Below are 18,699 nucleotides of genomic sequence, written 5' to 3' on the forward strand. Positions count from 1 at the left end.
GACTGAAACTAGTTGTTCGTAAAGTACCTCTATCTGACCACAAGATGTCGCCATTTCCCTATCTATTTTCTAAATGTAATCCTATTACTAATAGTTAATTATTTTCGTTACGGAGAAGGGCGTACAAATGTTAGGAAGTGCAAACGTTTTGGAATGTAATTGAGATATTTATTTTTTAGGCATTTTAAACGCAATTCGTGTATCAAAATGTATCCTAGCACCATAGTTTTGACGCACGAGGAGATAGTTTGTTAGGTGGCCGTATGAAAGCTGCTGCCCGACACGCTAAATTGTGGCTGAATGGTGTTGGCAGCCTGCGGTGTTACACTGTTCTCTTCCGTCTTGAATATTCGAAGACAATTTTAAATTGTATGAAAAAGTAATGACCAATACATTACAAATGTTAAAAAAAATTCGAACATGCTTTAAAAGTGGGAAGGTGCATAGGTGCAACCAGCTTTGGTGTGTTTCCTTGCACCTTTTGTGCCCTTCATTATCTAGCGTCTTCTTTGTTGCTTTGCATTCTTTTTAATGCCTGCTCGTGCGTTGATCGCACATGCTCTCAAAATGCATTAGTTCTAATGTAACGTTGGAATCATTGCTTTTCCGTTTTAGCCCAAGCGCTAATCCGTTTCTCACAGATGATAATATATTTTGCACACATACACACTCGAAATGCGAAACAAACTCGAAAAAGAAAGCCCTGTGCTAAAATGCAACGATTTTGTTTGTATTTGTGTTACAAGAAGTGTCGCAAAAGAAATTTGCTCATGTATACCTTATGCACCTAATTCTACGACAAGCCAGATGTGTAAGAGAGATTTGCGGAGATAAGGATGTCAGGCAGATGGAGAGAAAACGGGGGTCAAGGTGGCAGAACAATGTTACAAACCCGTGTTCCATTTCAAAATAAAAAAAATTATTTGCATCCCTGGTTTGAACTTTTTGAGGGAAAACGCTTGGTCTGTTCATTCGATTTGTCCTCTGGTTCCTACTGGTAACATTGTGGACTTGAAGACTTACTCCTATTCTGTGAGGTCTTTTTGTATACCCTCCAGTGTGTCAGGCCATGCTTCACACACCTTTATCTATGTGCAGCGCAGGACACAGGAAATGCACACATGCAAAGCAATTGTCAAAATGTGTGGAAACCCCAAAAAACGGATTCGCAACAGCTTCAAGGTCCACAGGTAGGCAGCTGATTGTCCACTCCATCACGATGCATTAAAGAAAGAGTTAAAGCATTGTTGGCCAAAATTAAAAGAATCCCTTCCCTTAAAATAGTATACACTGCAATCTTGAAATGTGAGAGAATCGCCATAAGGAATCAATAGGTCTGCCTTTTGCTTCTGGTTTGGGTTGGTTGATGATGATGAGAATTCCCCCATCTCATCAGCTATGTCGTTTTTTTTCACTTGGATCTTTAGATGTAAAGAAATACATATGCATACAGAGAAACCTCCTTTTTTGCCATAAAATGTATCATTCGATAGTTGAAGGTTACCTCTTAGGAAAGAGTCTATCACCTCTGTTTGTAGCTAGACAATACTCATTTCCAGGTGAAAAATGCAATTGCCCTCCAATGGAGCCTTTTAATGGGGAAATGAAGTCCTTGCTCCCTTGGCAAGTGGTCCTCCGACACAGGTAAATAATAGTTACGTGATGGACTATCCTTCCTGCACTTGTACATTTTAAATAACCTTGTTTGATTAACACAGAAATGTATAGGCATACAATGAGCATGTTGAAGGAATCTTACAATTCTACACTTTGTGGTAAGAGATTGGTCTTGTATTTGTTCCACTTGATTCCCTGTCTTTTTCTTTATGCTGCTTTTTGCAGATAAAGATTTGCCAGAAAATTCTCCTTAGAACTACAGAAATCCTAGAAGTGCTGTCCTTTCACATGCGCTCTTGCCTAGAACTCTCTGTTCACATGATCCTTTATTAGACGTAACGTTTCACATGTTGTCTTGCAGTTTTATCACTACAAACTGCGCACTACAGTTTTCGTCCCGTGGGATCCGGCCAGGCCTCACCACTGTGTTGGCGCGACACTTGGACAAGAACACCATGGGGTACATCCAGTGGCGCTGGGGTATCCAGTCTGCCATGAACACCAGTATAGTCCGCGATACCAAGACCAGCCACTTCACCATGGCCATGCAGGTACGGTGTGGGCAGCATCAGGAGAGCGGTAGTGTGGAGTCGGTCCGGCTAGATTCAGAGAAACTTGGAATAAAATGAACACCGTGGCATTTTCTCTTTATGTAGTCAAATATTTAAATAACTAAAATGGGAACAGTCATCCAGAAGGAAGCTTTCATTACAGGTTACGTTCTTTGCGTTTGTGGCATTCAAGCCACAAAATAAAAAAATAAAAAAACTGGCGAATCTGGGACTGACATGATACAATTTAGATTTTCCTTCATATGTTTTAAATAGTAAAAAAAAAAAGTGGACGTCTTAAACAGCCCTAAAACGTAATTTTCAATTAAGTAAGAAAAAGAGCACACTGTAAATCAGTAGCTAATGCTAAAAATCTGACCCAAAGTTCAGAACCAGGTTCAAGTGTAATTTGCAATAGGTGCCAAATCATTTTACAGAAATCTGATGAATTCAAATATTATGTGTTACATTTTCGTATTATATTCTGTTGTTTACTTTTCATGGGCGGTCTGTGATATTGCAAAACATAAAGTATGTTGTTAACCTGTGTTTGGCTGCATCCTGGGGCATTACAAGCAACCTATGTAAATTAAACCACAGCCAGAAAGGTGCTAGAGATCCCTGTCTGGACTCTTCATCCACTTTTATATTTCTTTAAGGAAAATGGCTCCTAATTGGAGACAATGCACTTTAAATATAATACCTTACATTTAATTTTCTAAATTTGTATTAATCAATGGCCTGATTCACAAAACGTCTGGAATTCACTTCCGTGGGTCTACGTCCACATTTGAAGTCAATTTCAAACTTTTATGAAACTCTGAAGGATTTACAGGAGCTCTTGTGTATTGCAACATTTAAATAGCACTTACCACTTTGTGGGCACTGAAACACTTCCCTACATGGTCAGCAAGTTACGCCATGTAGGATGTGTGATTGTAAGGGTGTTGTTTTCATTGTTTATCCTTTGTGGGAAGTGTTTCCATGTCGAGCGTTTGACCACTTAGGTGCGGTTATCATGTTATGGGGCACAGTGCAAAGCAGTGTGGTAGATGAAAAGGTTTGAGAGAGACACATCTTTTCCTGGTTTTCAGTATGCTGGCAGCTTTGAGAAGCAGATAACTTTAAAAGTTTATATCCCAGGGTTGTGGGATGACGTAGGTTACCTTTAGAAGCCATCGATGTCCACGAGCGCTCAAATACCTAACTATTTAGCCAAACGGAAATGGATCAAATGTGCATTTCTTCGTGTCTGCATTTAGAAATGTTTTATATACTTGTTTATTGACAGGAACTCTTTATCCCTACCAAAAAGCTGCCCTACCATACACCCCAATGTTTATGCTAATGTTCTTCCCCAATTGCCACCCTGAAATGCATCTACTTCTGCCCTTGATATTAGTAAATTTGTAAGTTATTGGTAAATACTTACAAACTCGTCATTTGTGGGTGTTCAGCAGCATTTAAAGTTGGATCCACTAAGAAATGGCCACACCAAATGCCAACAATTAAATTACTGGAATTATTTTGTGTGAGCAAATTCCATTTGCAACAGTAAAATCCCACCTGCCATAATTTGAAGCAGAAATGCAAACGAGTTTTTACACACCCACATGTTCTTGGGTGCCTAAACATGTTTAAGAAAGGAGCATTTATTTATGTAATCTTTTTTACATAAGCGGGACTTTGGCATACTATATGCTATTTCATATTGGTCCTTTCCATTTAAAATCATGTATATAAGGGGTGCCCATCAAAGGACGAAGACGGCTGGATCCATGCCAGAAAAGTATATTTGTGCAGTGTACGTAAATGAAGCTCAGTTAATGGTTACACTGAAAATCTGACATGGATGTAGCCCTCATGTACTCAGTGGCAGCGCCTGGGAATTCAATACAGTGTTCACCGTTCTTCACATCATATGTATAGCAGCATGTAATAACATCTGCAAATGCAAAGCTAACTCACAGGCACGTTTTCTATGTTTTTTTACTTCTGTAATGCGCTGTGACATTCTGATATCCAAGTTAGTATGACCAAGCAGAAGCAAGTCTGCCAGTGCCCTGACAATCTTTGAGTTGTGTGAGCTCTGGCCCTGCAGCCTACTCATTTGCTGAATATTGATTTGCAGCTACCCACTGGGGCACTTTGAGCATGCCGCCACCAATGGCTAACTCCCAGGCTCACATGTGGCATGCCGGAGCCTGCTTTCCGCTTTTTAATTAAGGTCGCAGTAAACTAATGATCGGTTGCAAACATTCACCTGTTGTTTGATTCTGGGAGGTGCTTGCCTACCTGACCACGGTAATGAGGAGATGCAAGCATTCTTGAGCTAGAAGAGGTAGACAAGATCTTTTCAATTGCCAAAGTTCACTTTGCCAGGAGCTTCCTTAAACACCCTGCAAAGTCAAATCCACCCGTTCCTACTCACCGCCTTCCTTTACGTGAAGCTTCTTTCCTAATTGGGGTGATGTTTGCTCGGCAGTCGATCACACCCTAAAATACTATCAGTCTTTAGATCCGTAATCCTTTTGGTGCAGAAAATACCTAGATATTTTGCATAAGAGTAAGTGGATATTTCGGGGTGCGGGTTCTTTTTAGACTAGTGTGGTGATTCAAGTCAGAGCACCAGGTATGTGCTGAGAGAAAAGGGTAGGGGACTGATGCTGCAGGTGCTGGAGCATGGGCATTTATCAAAGCTGTCCATGGAGAGAAGAGCAAAGTGGTGTGGTGAAGTTTAGGTTCCATAATGAATAAACTGATATTCTTTGGTTTCTTTCAGCTGGGTATCCCACATTCCTTCATGATGGTCAGTTACCAGCACAAGTTTCAAGATGAAGACCAAACGCGACTAAAGGGCTCTATCAAGTGAGTACTCCTTACGCTCAGTACAATTAAATGCAAAAACAAATTATGGTATTAATGAGCCTCCCTCCCTTGCTTATGGTTCTAGGGCTGCAGTTTAATCCTTATGACCCAGTAAACAAGCGCGGTCCCGAAAGTGAAAGAGGACCACGCTGCAGCCGGAGTATGGGGAACTCTTGTCTTTATGGGGCCATGTGTTTCTAATTAGAAACACATGGCCCTTTTAGTGGGTCATGTGTTTCTAATTAGAAACACATGGCCTACTAAAGATAAGAAATAGCGTTACGACCGAAGGAAAGCAGGCGAGCCACTCCGGGTGGGCAGGACAAAAAAAGCGAAAGGAAGGCAACCCAAAAAGCGTATATCCTATAGCAGCCCATCTTTTACCATAAACGGTGACGCAAGCCAATGGAAATAAGGGGCGGGGCTTCAAGCCCTTCTCTCAAAATCCTCCTTGACAATAAATCTCGCCGAGCGACAGCGCATGTGCTGCCACGCTAGGCGAGACCTAAAAATGGATGCATTCTTACAGATTTAGTTTAGTTTGACCATGAACAGAACTGTTGGTGGAGCACAAGTTTCAGCTTCACAAAAAGCGTCACCAGTTAACTCCCAGAATTTATCCCAGTTTTTATGTTGGGCTCGCCAGGTCCTCCTCCATTAAAATGATGGCTGTCACTGAATGCAGGAAATCAGCAATCCTATGAAAAGGGCAGGTGCAGCCTGTAAAACCTGTGACACTTTTAGGTGCAGAATATTGTTGGTGTGCATCCTTGCCACTGCCAAAGGGACCATTATGTTGTACTGTCCCTTAAGGAGCCAAGTGTTCAATGGTCCATCAATCCTTCAGTATGTCATAAAAGGCCAGTTGGGCGGAAGAGAAAGCTTAATTTAGTTTACTCAGTTTTTGAGCTACAGTGAAACTACACACACTACTCGAACTCAGATTTCTCCTTCCCTTTTCACCTTGGAGGATCCTTTGTGCGTGTCCCCTCTTGAATTCCCTGATTAAATCCCAACGTTTTGAATCAAGGTTGGTCACTTTACCTCTGTTTACTTACATACCATCCTTTTTTGCTTCTCTAATCGTGGCGCCAGAGAGGTGGTGAAAAAGCAGCTTGTTGTCCAACCTAATTTTTGGACGATTATTTTTTTGGTTGAGCCGAGCGGCAGCGCACATGCGCTGCTTGTTCTGCGAGACTGCTGTTGTAGAGTATGGGAGAGAAGCTGTGCCCACTCTCCTTCCTTAATTTTAATTGGCTTGTGTCATTGTTTTTCATAAATGCTGCCTTCGTATACGTTAATAGGCTTGTTAGTCCCTCCTTAGTACGGCCTTGTCTTCATTTCTACCCTCCGTGGCGACTGGCCCTTTTACTTCAGTTGTTACACAGGACCTGTTATTTAGTCTGTCTGTCTATTTAGTCTATTTAGTACTATTTACTTTATTGAGTTTCTCTTACTGCAGGCCGGACATGCGCTGCTTCAGCTGAAAGCGCTTTTTTTTTCAGCGGCACGGCCGCCCCCGTAACACGGCCACCTGCTTTCAATCACTTTAACCCGGCATTATCTCGTGTCTGTTTCACGCCCCCAAGTAAAATGGATTTAGAAATGATGAGCAAATGAAGTCATGTGAATTCCAGGTAGCACATAATCCTGTGCTAATGGGCTAAAACTGACAAAAGCACATCTGTGTTACATCATCTGTAAAAAAAGCCACCTGACGGATTGTTTTCAAAAGCCTGTTTTTTTAACACCACCATCAATAGCACTACCACCAATACAACCACCACCAATACCACCACCACCACGGATACTACCTCCACCAATACCACCACCAACATCACTACCACCAAAAATATCAACCCAACCAATACCAACCCCACCAATACCACCACCAATACCACCCCCCAATCCAATACCACCAATACCCCCACAACCAATACCACTACCTCCACCAATACCACCAATTCCACCAATACCATCACTAATATCACCACCACCAATATCAATAGAAACAACCACCAATACGACCACCATCAATAATACCCCTTGCTCCATCACCCCCACCACCAATATCATCACCACCACCCATGTCACCATCAATACCCCCAATACCAGTACCACTTCCACCACCAATACCACTTCCACCACCAATACCACCACCACCAGCAATAATACCAGCACCACCAATACCAACACCACCAATACCAATTCCACCACCTCAGCACCTCTCGCTCACTAGTAATAGCAGGGGCACTGTACGAGGCCAGAGCTGCAGCCGAGACCATCCCTCCCTCCATGCCTGTCATAAGGCACAGCCCGCCCTGCACTAGGAGGTGAAGCCAGGGCCCTATTACAGCTTGAGTGTTTTTTATTAGGCCAAAGATAGCAATGACATTGTGTAGTGCCACATTACACACTCAAATCACTGAGAGGGCAGGAAATATCCCGCTCTTCCTCCTGAGCCGCGACAGTGTAATCACAGAGTGAAAGGTGTTGGAGCACTTTGTTAGTGTTTATAGCTCTCATCATATGTAACTCTCACTTCACACTTTGTGTCTGTGTAATTTACAACACTTACACATCTTCTTCACTGCACTATTTATCACTACTTTGAAGATGTCATAGGCCGGTCTCTTCCTCTGATATTTACAATCTAACAAGCGGTCGAGAAGGCCCTCTATTGCAATGCAATAGGTCTCGCATTTGCAAGTATTAAGCTATTAGTATTGTAAATGACAATGCCTTTTATTTATGTTTTAAAACTCAAAACTTAAATAAAAGGCATTGTCATTTACAATGCCAATAGCTCAAACTCGTGTGTATGCGAGACCTATTGCATTGCAAATGCTTGTTCTTTATGGGCGTCTACCACAGGCAGTCGTTAGGACCTCCATGTGACATCTAGCGTAAGTCCATGATGCCCGATCAGATAGTAGCGTTCTCCAGAGTCTTATTTTTAGGTTCAAGCACTAGATAATGAAATGATAAATAGCGTGTTGATCCAGAAAAGCTTCAAGCTGTAAAACTATTGTTACAGGATTGAGCATATTCAAGATTTTAAGGAGAAACACGTATTTTGGTAATTGTTTCTAGCTGAGATCCAAAAGTAGTGATCTCAATTTAGTTTTATCCACCTTAGACAGCAGAGACTCTAGGTTTGACCACATACCTCTTCCTTTTATTTCTTTTGGTTGTGATCCATAATTAGTCAAGCATGCCATTTGTCGAAAATTGCTGCTCTACATATAGTACTTAAAGAGTACTTGGGTATGGTCATTGTCGTAGATTTCCAATATATAACGTTGTATCACAATAAATGCCTAAAATCGTGTTCTAACATAACATCCGTAGCAAGATGTACGCAAACATTTTTCACCATTAATTATCCAACTGCCAGCCAGTAAACATATTAATACTTTTCAAAACAATGGAAAGCCTATGCAGGTCTAAATTGCAGGGAAATCATGGAGAAAGCACTGTTAAGTACCCCTTTGTATTCTAAAGGTTGCAGAGAGGTTGGAATTAGTCATCACTTTAGGCATGGAATTATTCCAGGCTAAAATCATTTACCATTAACTTATCTTTAAATCCCTTCTTTTTTAACACTTTAAATAGATATTTTAATTTAAGTTACAATAGGGTCTACAGTCCCTGGTGCTGTTACACTCTGCTGCCTTGCCCTGGCTTCATAGTTTTCTGACAAACCTGGTATGTTTTCCGAGAAGACTCAAATCACGGGTCGCATGGCAAATGCTAAACACTATTTCGCTGATAGGTAGCCCACCATGAAGAATAAAAACAATCTGGTAAATGGAATGCTTGAGTTAATCTCAGTCAGTAATTACTTGGGGCACATCCCAGTGCATATTTTTTGATCACTAGAAAACCTCAGATAATACCCTGCCAAACACAATTAAGCCTTGGTCCTCCCCAATAGGCACAGTCCAGCCTGAACAGCCAAGCTAGGTCCTCTCTGAAGCAGAACACAGGTAACCCAAGAACTCTTTTGACCTATTTGAGTGTCTTCAATCAGTGTAGCTTTGTTCCAGAGGCACAGTGAGCATGGGACCCACATCTGGGCATACTTGCCGCACATAGGGTTTCACAATGAAGATTACTAAAAGATAATATGGAGCACAATAGGCACCAGACCTGCATTCGGAAAGCACTTCCTTTTTTTCTGAGACCTTGAAAGTGGATCTGGAGCTCTGATCCTATAGATTTTGGTACTTTTATTGAAGCTTTTTTGCATCAACAAATGTTTGGCAGTGACAGAATGTTGTCCCTGAAGACGGCAGGTTTCAAAACATTGTTATGCATGCTGCAAACAGATGTTGAGTATGGACTTGCATGACCTCTGCCTGTGGTACCTCGGCACCAACCATGACTCCAGGTCCAGTGACAGATGATCTCTGATGCACTCCAAAGCTATCCGGGGGCAGGACGTCAAGCCCTTGTTGCAGATCACAAGAGTAAGGGTTGATCAGAAGGTCTGCACCATTCCAGATTGCCCTCATCAGGTCTGACAAATTTGAGAATCAATGAACAAACTAAGGAAGAGAACCCATGACTCGTCTACATTCAGGCATCCCACTTTTGGAAGGGGTCCCATGAAGTTCGTGTTCTGGAAACCAGACTCCAGCTTCTCCTTCCTCCTCCAAATCAAGTTTAACTTAGATTTGATGGACTTCAAAATCTGGAGGCCAACTAGAACTCCTCGGTGAGTTGCAGATTTTAAGGAGGCTATTCTGTAGATGTGCAAATTCATGCTGCCTCCCTCTGTTGCAACTTCTGGCCCATGGGACCATCGGGCCCACAGTCAAACATCCGCCGACAGGCCATATCCCGAGGCCAACTGAACGTAGATGAAATTTGCCCACTCCCCCTCACCACCAGACCTTAACTTTACTCCTCTGCCACAAGCCATGCCAGGTACTCTTCCATCAAGGTGTCTTCAGCTTCAGAGGCACCAGATCTAAATCCAGTTTCAGGGCCACCCTGAATTAATTTCAAACTGTTGTTGGAGTTCATCCTGTACCATATGCAAAACATAACCATACATTTTCCCTTCCAGTTCCTCTGCATTGGCAGCTTAACTTACTAAGGATGCGTGCTATTTTTGGACCAGATTCTGATGCTGTACCGGCCTATCAGTCCAGCATGATGATGATAGGAGAGATATTGTGCTCCCTGCCCCCTCACATTAAAGTGAGGCTGGTTTATACTCTGACTTACAAAATGTCAGTGGCTTTGCCACTTGCTCTGAATTCCCAAAAGAAAGCGCATCATTTGCGGCGGTAGTCTAAAGGGGAGCATAATTTTTGGAGCTGCTGCTCCCCACTGATGAGACTCGCATTATTCTGACTGAGATTTTGTAACATGCCCTTCCATTTTGGGCTGCAGTCGACCCAATCATGGCAGCTCGGTTGAAATGATGTTCTGCTCCAGCAGTGAATAGCCCCATTGCTAGGTACCGTAGACTAGCACCTGGAGACCATGGTGTCAGTATACTGGTCGCAATTTGCGATCAGTATTTTTTAAACCAAAATTAAAATTTTCAAACTGATCGTTATACTAATAGGTTAGTTTGTAAAATTTCGAATCAGAGTAGGTCCTAGTCCTTCCTACATAATTAATATCAATTATTCATGCCTCAAATTACAGCACACTCCGATTAGATACAGTCACAGGAATGGTGGCCTGCAAGGGTCAGCAGACAACCATGTCTGTAACTGGATTTAAATAAAGATTGTATTTTTATTTTTAACCGCTGTCATGAGTTCCCTATAGGGCCCACTGCAGTTTTACCCTATTTTAGCCTAACTGTAGGTTGTAGGCCACTTTTGCTTTGCACACATTACGAAGTAACATGTTTGTTTTAGTGCCACACTATTATTGTATAAATAGGCTGAACATATTTTGTTATTCAGCTCTTCAGCTGGGATTCAGTCTGAACATTTTGTACAAGGGCAAACAACTTTGTGGCCTGTTTTTCTCTGTGGTCTGTCAATAACAAATTGTGACACACAGACATAATAGAGAGAGAGCCAGCTGCTGTTTTCTAGCAAGGCATTTCTTATCATATAAGCTGAGACTTACTGTTTTGAATACAGAGAGGAGAGTTTTTAACAGAGGAAAGGTCCTGGGACGAGCGTGTGTGCTCTGCGCAATATGAGGTGCATACCAGCTAATGGCAAATGCAAGGTATGGGGGCTCGGCTCGTATCCCCGAGATCACTGATAATCATTGTGCTCTCGTAGTGAGGTTAAGCTTAGGCAAATATATCATTTGCCTTTATAGGGCTTTTCATTGTGTGCAGTTTATTGCTAATACTAATTACTTTGCTCAGTTGCATATGTATTCTAATTGCAGCACAGTTGCAACATGATAGAGAACGATAGTTTCAATAAATATTGTAAACTTTCCTTGTTTTTCATTTGTTTGTTATGGGCAGGCATGAGTAAGAGAACGAAAGGTGATGGCCTATTACCACTGTTCCCTGGGGGGACAAGTGATTATGTACTGGGGTGCCAACTTACATGTTACTCTTGGAAGGGTAGGAAGGCAGGTAAGGCACTATGAGCTATCAGAATTTAGGCCCATATGTACTGATGTGATAGGGTGACTCATTACCTAAATACAGATGTTCTGTGATCCCAAAACATGCCCCCTCTAAGTGCCAAATCTGTATCAAGTCATAAACCTATTTTAGAAAGTTTTTCTTTTGGCAGTGTGCCGCTGCACTTCTTGAATGCTGAATGCTGTCTGCCCTTTTGAATGCTATATCCACATCCTTCGGAACATGACACATGATATTTTGACCATCGTGCTTGAGGACATTCACAATGCTTTCTCCAAGATGAGCAAGATACAGCAAGATTCCTTGTTCAAGCCTGGGCACCACTAATTCTTTAGACTGTCCTTTCGGCACCAGTGTCATTACTAGATGCCATCCCTGGTTACACGCCACCAGATTTTCAGTAGACATCCAGGCATCATTGATGGACATGCCCTTTCATACAACCGGACTTTTTGTAGAGAAGGTTAATGTGCCTTTGGAACGCTTCGAAAACAGCACAGTTGTAGCCCTCTTCTGGGGGTTGCCATGTCCAACCTGCTCATTCCATAAGTGGAGCAGATTGTCTAAGTTGGTTATACTGTTAGCTTTCTGGATGCCCCTCTCCTCATTCCACTGTTTACACTTCTATGCAGACAGATCATGCCAATGTCCTCTCATGGGTGGTGTTGATGTTGCTCACCAATGGAACCATCAAGGGAGTGGCTTAGAGTAGAGAATGAGTTGTCAGTGTTTCTGTGTCCCTGATTATGATGGGGACTTGCTTGAGGCTGATTCTAGGCCTCAGCTTGCTAAATGTGTTCCTCAACTAGGAATAGTTCAATATGATGACACTTTTGCAGTTTCTGCTGGACTTAAACCGCAAGGATTGGATGGTATTCCCTGGGGCTGCAGTATGTATACTTACATGTGCCAGTCCTGCAGTGCCACAGGAAGTATGTTTATTTGGTGGTGGGATCAGCCCACTTCAGTTCAATGTCCTGCCTTCTGCCTTACATCGTTACCTCAAGTATTTTAAACGTCACAACTAGGGTCGCTTCCTATCTTTAAAAGTCATAAATATGCATATTTCTACATCTTGCGGTCTAGCTGTTGAAAACAGGCTCACTTCAGCAGATCTCTGATCACGTGCAGAAAATGTTATTGCTGTCTACACTGGGGTTATCTAGCAATGAGTTCAAGTTTCATCTTCCACCTTCCTGGAGACTGCCCTTTATCTTGGGCATTGTCGCCTTGAAATTCTGTCCATCTCCAAAGCCAGTATGGAACATTCAGACAATCATAACAATATTTCATGCAAGAGCTACTTCTCCAGCTTTAATGATTCTGAGGCTTGTTGGCCTTCTGGCATCTTGCAGGTACTTTTCACTCGTACACTATGCGTACTTTAATAGATCCTCATGTCTGCAGTGTGCCCAGCATTGGTCATACCTTTTAGTCATCTGTGTGTCCAGCAAGGTGGTTCAGGCCCTTCAGTGGTGGATGACTGATGCCATTTTGACATGCATCTGGCCATTCTCCTTGCCCCTCCTAAAGTCAGTGTTGACGGATGTGTCATCTTGTGGCTGGTGAGGTCGTCTGGACGATGTGGCGATCAGAGACTTTTGGTTTCCAATGGAGCCGCACCATCAGATCATTCTTCTGGAGCTGCATGCCATCTGGCTGACTCACAACGCCTTTCTACCTTCCATCAGGGGCAGGTCAATAAATTCGCTAACATGACTGCCATGTGGTATTGCAACAAGCAGTGCAGTCATGCTCTCTCTCTGTCTTGAATCATTGATGAGGCTATGGTGCTGTTTAGAACCTCACTGGATCTACCAAATGGTCATTCATTTGGCAGGATGCCCCAACATCAGAACAGACAAACTCCGAAGGTGTCACAGGCATATTCTCCCAATTGGGCGCGACCCTAGTAGACCTGTTTGCTGTTTCCAAAATCGATAAGTGCCCAGTATTTTGCACTCTCTAGGATGCCTTCCACCTTTAGCAGGACTACGCTGTGGTATACGCATTCCCACCTCTGCCTCTGATCCTACGGGTGGTGAAGAAAGATAGGACAGAGCACAACGTATTTTGATAGCTCCACATTGCGTTTGTAATGTCTGGTACTCAGAACACCTAACCGTGAGTCCTCCACTTCAGCTTTCTGTTTGGGAGGATTTGCTGTCCCAGCAGAAGGGCAGAGTACTACACCTGAGCCGCCACAAAATACACGTCTGTGTGAAGATTGGCAGAATTAAACGAGAAGTTTTGGCCTTCTGTCCCAGCAGAAGGGCAGAGTACTACACCTGAGCCACCACAATATAGACGTCTACGTGTGAAGATTGGCAGAATGAACCGAGAAGTTTTGGCCTTCTGTCCCAGCAGAAGGGCAGAGTACTACACCTGAGACGCCACAAAATACACTTCTGTGTGAAGATTGGCAGAATGAACTGAGAGGTTTTGGCCTTCTGTTAGAAATGGTGCATGTCATTCTGGCTGCCTGCTGTCCTCCACCAAATACACATGTATATTCAAACTATTAAACTAAATGTGCCACCTGGTGTAAGGCAAAAGCATGTTTATGCCTTACAAGCGAAGCTGCTTGATGCTCCACTGTTTGTACTATCTTAAGCCTGGCAAGGCTTTGCTGTCGACATTGTTGAAGGGTAATTATAGCCTTTCTTTGTTTGCTTGGTTAGCCCAGGCGAGGTCTTCGCTTCTACATTAATAGGACTAAGGAGAGCCATGTTGATGATAAGCTGTTTGTTGGGTTCACCATTGCGAAGTAAGGAAATGCGTTCCAAAAACATTCCTTATTATGATGATTGTCCTTGCAATCAAACAGTGTTATACTTGAAGCAAAACCATTTCTCGTGAGGACTATATGGCTCATTTCACCAGGGCAAAAACCACCACTGCAGCCCTTGCTCAGGGTTTTCTCTTTTGCACATCTGCCAGGCAGACAAGTAGCTTTCTGTTCATACTTCTGCCCAATATTACTACATTGATTCCCAAGTCTGCATAGAAGGACATTTTGCGCATTCAGTCCTGCAGGACTTGCTGGTGTAAGTGTACTCCTCAGAACGACCGCCTGGGAGGGGAGAGTCTTTAGGTTCGAGGCATGTGGGCTGCTGAATTCATATCTATAGCATAGATCGCCGCCTAGTGTTGGGTCCGGATGATTGCACATTGTTGTCCTGGAAGAGTCTTCGAAGTATCACAAAATAGGTGGCTCCTCCCCTGGACTACAGTGCGCATGGGCATCGACTCCATCCCCAGATTGTTTTTTTCCGCCATTGGGTTTGGATGTACTTTCGTTCTCTCCAGTTCGGAATCGACAATAAACTTTATCGAGGCCAAAGGCCTTTTTTCGTATCGTCGGTATTGTTTGCGTTCGGTGCCCAGTTCTGTTCAGACTCGCTTCCCGAGTTTGACATCCAGGGAGTCGTGTGACTCTTTGGTGCTCGAGGCCCAGTCGGCGCAGCGAGACCCTCGATGACGCGACATGGAACGGAGCCCGTTCAAGAAGTGTCCTGTGTGCGGGTCGAAGTACCCACACATCGACATCCACCCGGTGTGCAACAAGTGCCTGTCGCCGGACCACGATGAAGCCAACTGTATGGCTTGTTCACGTTTTCGTTCGAAGAAGACGATTCGGCTTCGGCGCGTGGCGCGCATGGAGGCCCGGCAGTCGGCCCCGGCACCAGTGGACATCTTCGACAGCGAGGAAGCAGACGAACACGACGTTCAGCTGCAGATTTCACCTCCAGCGGAGGAAATCGACTACGACTATCAAGTGGATGTCGAAGGCCTAGACGTAGAAGCAGTCGTCGACGAGGTAGGAGATGACAATGAGGCCTATGGGGCCATGGAAGATAGCTCATAGGAAGAGCTATGCCCCGTTCGAACACTTACCAAGGCTCAGGTCGAGGGATCGCCAATCGGCCTTACCCAGGACCTTCTACCAAAATCCGCGGCCCGCCTCCCGGCCCGGCTACGAACACTTCGGCGGAGCCGCCTTTGTCTAAACCGAAAGTGAAACCTTCGGTGTCCAAACCGAAAGTGGTTCAAACGCCATCGAAACCGAAAGCGTCTGCTCCCCCGTCGACACCCTCGTCTTCCGAGGTGTCGGAACAACCCAGGCCGAAGAAACCTGTCGACCCGGCGAAGTGGGTGCATAGCGTCCAGCCAAAGCTCACCAAGGGCGTCGAGCAGAAGTCCAAGAAGGGCGTCGAGCCACAGTCGAGCAAGGGTGTCGAGCCGAAGTCCAGGACCGGCGTCCAGCCGGAGCCAGGCAAAGGCGTCCAGCCGAGGTCCACAAAGGGCGTCGAGCCGAAGACCAGCAAGGGCGTCGAGCCGGAGACTGGGACCCCAAAAACGGTTACCCAGGCCGCCGACACGATAAAGCCTCGGCCGGAACAGCCCAAGTCATCAACGCTCGAGTCTTCACACGTTGGTGGACCAAGATCGTCTGTCGTGTCGACGAAGCCGTCCGCTTCCTTCACGAAGCAGGTCTCGGACTCCCTGAAGCGTATCAGGGACAAGGCTTCAGCGGAAGACCCCAAGGCACCTTCCGCACTGAAGCAGTCGGTCCCCTCCTCCAAGCCATCGACGCCAATCCTCTTCACGTTGCCGCCAAAGGTGGCACCGAAGGCCTTCGCACCACGGGCGGTGCCCGAAGCGAACTTGCAAGGGGCTGCGGGGTCGAAGCCTACTCTCCCGGCTGGGGGCTTGAAGCATCGACCACCATTAATGGAGGATCAGTCGGAGCGTTTCATCGATGCCGACACCGGGCAGCTTACGCTTTACAAACGTAAAATTACTGCGACGACACCTTTGGAGTCATACACCATTCCTCTAAAGCGCAAAAAGCCTGCTTCGGATTCACCGGTCTTGGTCGAACCACTGGCTCCTCGGACTCAAACAGTTGCCACACCCTCACCAACTTATTCGGATGCCGAGGATGCTGGGGATCAGGACGAGGACTACAACTTCCCGGCCCACACAGATCCTGATGAACAACAGGACTCATGGGTGGACGCAGGAGACCAAGAGGATCAGCAGCCCGCCCTTGACCCTCAGGTATACAACGTCAAGACCTCTCCCACTGAGGATTCTGCGGCACTCAATGCCTTGATCGAGAGGGCGGCAAAGAACCACGACGTTGAACTGCATTCTGACCCTGTGGAGGTGGACTTCCTCTTTGACACTTTTTCAACAGCTGAAAAGACTGTGAAAACTCTCCCAATGCTAAAAGGGGTCCTAAAACATGCTGCGGATATCTTCAAGGAACCCACACGGGCAAGGGTGGTCAACCCTAGAATTGAAAAGAAATACCGACCAGCACCTGGCGATCCAACCTACATCAAAGGCCAGTTGCCATTGGACTCCCTGGTCGTTTCTAATGCCCGAAAAAAGGCGAATTCGCAGACCACTGGTGAAGCTCCTCCCCCAGACAAAGAGTCCAAAGTGCTGGAGGCATCGGGAAAGAGGGTAGCAGCTCAGGCGGCCAATATCTGGCGTATCTCTAACACGCAGGCACTCTTGGCTCGATACGACAGGGCACACTACGACACACTAGAGACCCTGTTGCAACATCTCCCAGACCAATATAAGGAGGCTGCAGAGATGCTTATCCAGGAAAGGAAGCTCATCTCCAACGCTTCAATTAAGTGTGCACTAGATGTTGCGGACACTGCAGCCAGGGCAATTAACACCAGTGTGATGTTAAGATGCAGGCATGGCTCAGAATCTCCGGATTTAAGCCTGAGATCCAAACTACCATCCTCAACCAGCCGGTAAACCCTGACAGATTATTTGGTCCTGAGGTGGATACCACCTTGGAAAAAATAAAGAAGGATACCAAGACTGCGAAGTCCATGGGTGCTCTCCAGTCCCAACAGTTTAGGGGGAGCACTTTTCGTCGCTCAGGCAATAGAGGTGTTTCCAGAGGCCAGATGTCCCAGCAATCACAGTTCAATAAAGGTGGGGTGCAATCCTCTTACCCCAAGCAAACTAGAGGAGGTTATCGAGGCAACAACGACAAGGGCAGAGGCAGGGGCAACAACAACTCCCGTTCCTCTGCCTCCAACAAACAGTGACGCCCTGTCAATGCCCCCGACCATTCCACACCTGTCGGGGGGAGACTCCAGCAGTTCCTGCCAGTCTGGAAATCCATCACCACAGACAGGTGGGTCAGGAAACTTATCCAGTTCGGTTATTGTTTGGAGCTCACATCCACTCCACCCAACATACCACCAAAACACCGTCCTATGTCCACGGAGCATTTGCACTTATTGCAGCAGGAGGTTCTTGTCATGCTGCAAAAGGGCGCTATAGAGCTCGTGCCAGTGGAGGAAGAAGGCACAGGAGTGTACTCCCTGTACTACTTAATCCCGAAAAAGGACGGGTCCCTCAGGCCTATTCTCGACCTCCGGCCCCTAAACCAATACATTCTCTCAGAACACTTCCACATGCTAACGCTGCATCAAGTTCTTCCGTTACTCACTCAGGGGGACTTCCTCGCAACCTTGGACCTCAAGGATGCTTACTTCCACATTCCACTCCATCCATCACACAAAAAATACCTCAGATTCACCATTCAAAATCGGCATTATCAATTCAAGGTCCTTCCTTTCGGAGTGACCACAGCCCCCAGAGTGTTCACCAAATGTCTGGCGACAGTGGCGGCGCACCTCAGGAGACAAAACGTACATGTCTACCCTTATCTAGACGACTGGCTGGTTCAGGCAAAGTCGGCCCAGCAGTGCGCCGCCGACATGTCCCACACCATTCACCTTCTTCACAGTCTGGGCTTCTCACTAAACTATCCAAAGTCGCACCTTCAGCCGGCCCATGTGCGGCAATATCTAGGTGCGACGATCAATACTCTGTCAGCCACGGCTCAGCCAACTTCAGCGCGGATCAACAACATCCAAGCGCTAATCCAACAGTTCAGACCGCAACACTCTCTTCCTGCGAGAGTGTTCATGCAGTTGATAGGCATGATGGCCTCCTGCATTTTCATAGTCCCGCACGCGAGGTTACATATGCGTCCGCTCCAGGAATGCTTGGCGCATCAGTGGACTCTGGCGCAGTTGA

At 45.3% G+C, this 18,699-nt stretch overlaps 1 protein-coding gene across 1 annotated transcript in view; it reads left to right on the forward strand.

Annotated features, from left to right (window-relative positions):
• The window catches only part of DNAJC11 (DnaJ heat shock protein family (Hsp40) member C11), a 536,755-nt gene that overhangs the window by 444,302 nt on the left and 73,754 nt on the right, over window positions 1–18,699 (forward strand). Inside the window, exons 8-9 of the mRNA XM_078642976.1 lie at window positions 1,979–2,168; window positions 4,951–5,036. Coding sequence (XP_078499102.1) covers window positions 1,979–2,168; window positions 4,951–5,036 — 276 coding nt within the window. The remainder of the gene's footprint in view (window positions 1–1,978; window positions 2,169–4,950; window positions 5,037–18,699) is intronic.

The sequence above is a fragment of the Lissotriton helveticus genome, chromosome 5_1 (genome assembly GCF_964261635.1).
Source record: "Lissotriton helveticus chromosome 5_1, aLisHel1.1, whole genome shotgun sequence".
Taxonomy (NCBI): Eukaryota; Metazoa; Chordata; class Amphibia; order Caudata; family Salamandridae; genus Lissotriton; species Lissotriton helveticus.